Source organism: Cyprinus carpio, chromosome A7 (assembly GCF_018340385.1).
Source record: "Cyprinus carpio isolate SPL01 chromosome A7, ASM1834038v1, whole genome shotgun sequence".
In the NCBI taxonomy this organism is placed as follows: domain Eukaryota; kingdom Metazoa; phylum Chordata; class Actinopteri; order Cypriniformes; family Cyprinidae; genus Cyprinus; species Cyprinus carpio.
Genome location: NC_056578.1, coordinates 19,839,638 through 19,842,729, shown reverse-complemented (window position 1 = coordinate 19,842,729; position 3,092 = coordinate 19,839,638). Strand labels below are relative to the sequence as shown.

Below are 3,092 nucleotides of genomic sequence, written 5' to 3'. Positions count from 1 at the left end.
AACAAAAGAGAGAGAAAAAAGAAACAAACAAACAACAACAAAAAAAAGGTATTTTACATGAAATTGTATCTATTAAACAACTGTAAAGTTTTTATTGCTTTCAAGTTTTTGCTTTTGGATATTGTCTATTATATTTTAATATCTATTTTAAATTCTTCAAAATTTGGCATTTTTTTTCCAATCCATTTGACTTCATGAATATAGTAACGGGCAATTATAATAATTAAATCATATATAAACAGAACACTTCTATCACCATCAAATGAAAAACATTTTAGCGTAACATCAGTTTCTTCAAGGTTAACAAGCATCATAGTCTTTCCTTGTAAGTAAATACTGAGTTCTTTCCAAAACATTCGGGTCTTGGGACACTCCCAAAATAAATGATTTACAGCCTCATGGTATTTGTCGCGAGTGATGTGCGCCAGTAATCTACTCTGTGAGGCTTTTATGTGTAATAGATGTTCAGCTTCCGGGTAAATGTCAGAACACTTCCGCTAAAACTTCCTCTGCTTTGCTTTCAATGTTGACAGTTTGTTAACTACTGAAAATAATAGTTTTTCCATGTTTTGATTTTTGTTTTAAACATAGTTTAAATCGGATTAGCAGTGGGCAGTACATCAGGAATGATACGTCGCTCGGTTATTAGCCGCTGCGGGGGTTTAGTGGGAAATACTCGCATGTTTTCTTCACTGTTAGTGAGCTAAGCCGCTAGCTGTCTAGCCTGCTGTACAGCTGCTGTGTGTCCGGGAGTCTGCACTGAAAGCCAAGAGTATGTTTCTCGCTGTGCTTCTGTTATGCTTCTACTTGTTTTGAATAACCTGTGCAGCATGGAATCTGAGGGCATCGTGATCCGGATAAAGACGCCGGTGGGAGACATGGACTCCTCAGTGGACTCTCCATCACATCTCAACTTTAACGATCTGCTGGTGGGTTGCTGATTTGACTTTACGTTAGTCACAGTGTGCTTTCATGTGATGCATTCTAGAGAGAGCGCGCGCTTTGATGGAGAGTGTCATTCGCTGATGAGAGGTTGTCAGAATAGTGGTGCTGATTGACAGCCGTCAGTCAGATGTGTGATTGCTCAGTGTTTCTCCTCTTGTTTGGCAGGCCGCGATCAGGGATGTCATGCCTGAAGCCACAGTCACAGCTTTTGAATGTGAGTGTTGTTGCTGTATTTAAATTATTTAGCTATTTCTAAAGGAAGTTACTATGAATATAGGCAGTAGAACAGTTTAAATCAATGAGAAAATATTAATGAATAACTACTGCCTTTTCTTCTTTGCAATGCTATTATCATTATTTAACTAAAAACAGTTCGTCATAAGGAGCTAATGTCATGCAAAAAAAAAAAAAAAAAAATTAAATATGAAAATATTTGTTTATATAGACAAGTGATTAGCTGTTAGATGATTCAGATGTGCTCTCACTTATTTCAGATGAGGATGAAGTTGGTGACCGAATCACGGTTCGCAGTGATGAGGAGCTCAAAGCCATGCTGTCGTATGTGAGTATCCATGATGTTATGAATGCAGCGGAGTCCTTTTTTGCCATTAAACAGTGTGATTCATAGTCAGATTTCTGTAAAGAACGAGGTTGCCTATAACAATCCTCCACCAATCAGAGAAGTCACGCAACACTTCGAACAAAAGAGCATTGCGTGAAGCATTGCAAATGATGTAATTAAGTGTGTCTCGCTGCACTTTAAGGTACTTATGTATTTGTGTCTATGCTAATATTAGAATAAATCTAAAATAAATCATAGTTTGTTATAGGGCTGTCACAAATGGTTACTGTGGCCAAAATAATTTATTTGGATATCTATAGAAATTATAGGGGAAAAAACTATCAGTCAAATTCATTTTTAACTTTGTTTTCTCAGATAAATCATACCCAAAATCTAATTCTAGGGAGATGGAGAGAGAGCTGTACAAAAAAGCATACAAAAATAACTGTGTCTTTCTCTTTTTCTGTTTTATGATGGGTGGTAACCAGTGTTAAGGTGCTGTACCGTCATTAACTATGTTGGTGTATCAACCATATAATGGGACTGTCCCTGTATGTGTAGTATTAACACGATAACCGTATTTAATTTTTTGAAATGCCATGGTTATCATCAAATCCGATGTATTATGATACCTCATCTCAGATCTGGTTGGTTCATGAGACTCTCCAATAAAAAATGCAGTAATGAAATGCCTATGGAGGAAACAGACAGAGAAAAATACTTCCGGAACCAAGGCTGCTGAAACGTGTGTGGTCACTGTTGCGCACTATTACAGTCTGTTAGACTTTTGTATGCTGAAAGTGTTTTTGTTGGAAGGGAAAAGCTATTACAAATCTATTATTCCAGATCTGTTCACCCTTGGGGAAAGTGTTTTCATTACTTTGCTGATTGGCAAGGATGACAAGTAGCAACATATTTTATTTTTTCTCTTCAATTTCTTCACCTATTTCCTTTTTCTGGCGGCACCTCTTGATGTTTCCATGGCAACATGCATCTCTGGCTCGCACCCCCTTTTTAAATGATACAGGTGTTAACCAAGCAAGATTAGCAAAGGGGAGATTGTAATATTAAAATCCTGTTTATCTTTTATTATTCATTATTTTTGTGTTGACTCAGGCAGTGGCCTCCCCTGTGAGCAGGCACAAATTGAAAACGTTTAAAATATTTGTGTCTCATGCGTTTAATAAAAAGCTATCGTAAACTTTTGCCCGATTACCTATTTAAACAGTCTTTCTTTTCAAGTCCAATAATGTTGTTGCCTACTCCTGCTTTCCTCTCTGCATTATCTTTCTCAGTTTGTTGTTTTTAACGTTTTTCTTTCGAGACCGCTGTAAAAGTGCTTTCAATACTTACTGCTCACACATTGTGGACACCGAGCGTAATGACTCGTAATAGTTTTTCCCCCTGTGAAGTACAGTGGAAGTTAAATGAACTATCAACTTTTATTATTTATTATTCAATACTTAAAGTTTCGCCTCATTAGAAGCACAGCCCTCCTGGGTAGAGGAATTTTTCAAAATCCACTTTCAGCTGGTGTTGTCTTTTACCCCCCATCAGCTCTCAATGACTCTGGAGTAGCCATGGG

The 3,092-nt window shown here is 37.2% G+C and overlaps 1 protein-coding gene across 3 annotated transcripts in view; it reads left to right on the top strand.

Annotated features, from left to right (window-relative positions):
• Positions 1-465: 465 nt before the first annotated feature.
• The window catches only part of LOC109046196 (dual specificity mitogen-activated protein kinase kinase 5-like), a 48,778-nt gene continuing 46,151 nt past the window's right edge, over positions 466-3,092 (top strand). For 2 of the 3 annotated variants that reach the window (XM_042760206.1, XM_042760205.1), the window contains exons 1-3: positions 467-929; positions 1,111-1,159; positions 1,440-1,507. In XM_042760206.1, coding sequence (XP_042616140.1) covers positions 798-929; positions 1,111-1,159; positions 1,440-1,507 — 249 coding nt within the window. In that variant the 5' untranslated portion in view covers positions 467-797. Of the gene's footprint in view, positions 930-1,110; positions 1,160-1,439; positions 1,508-3,092 lie in introns of all 3 variants that reach the window. The other variant, XM_042760207.1, reaches the window with a different exon arrangement.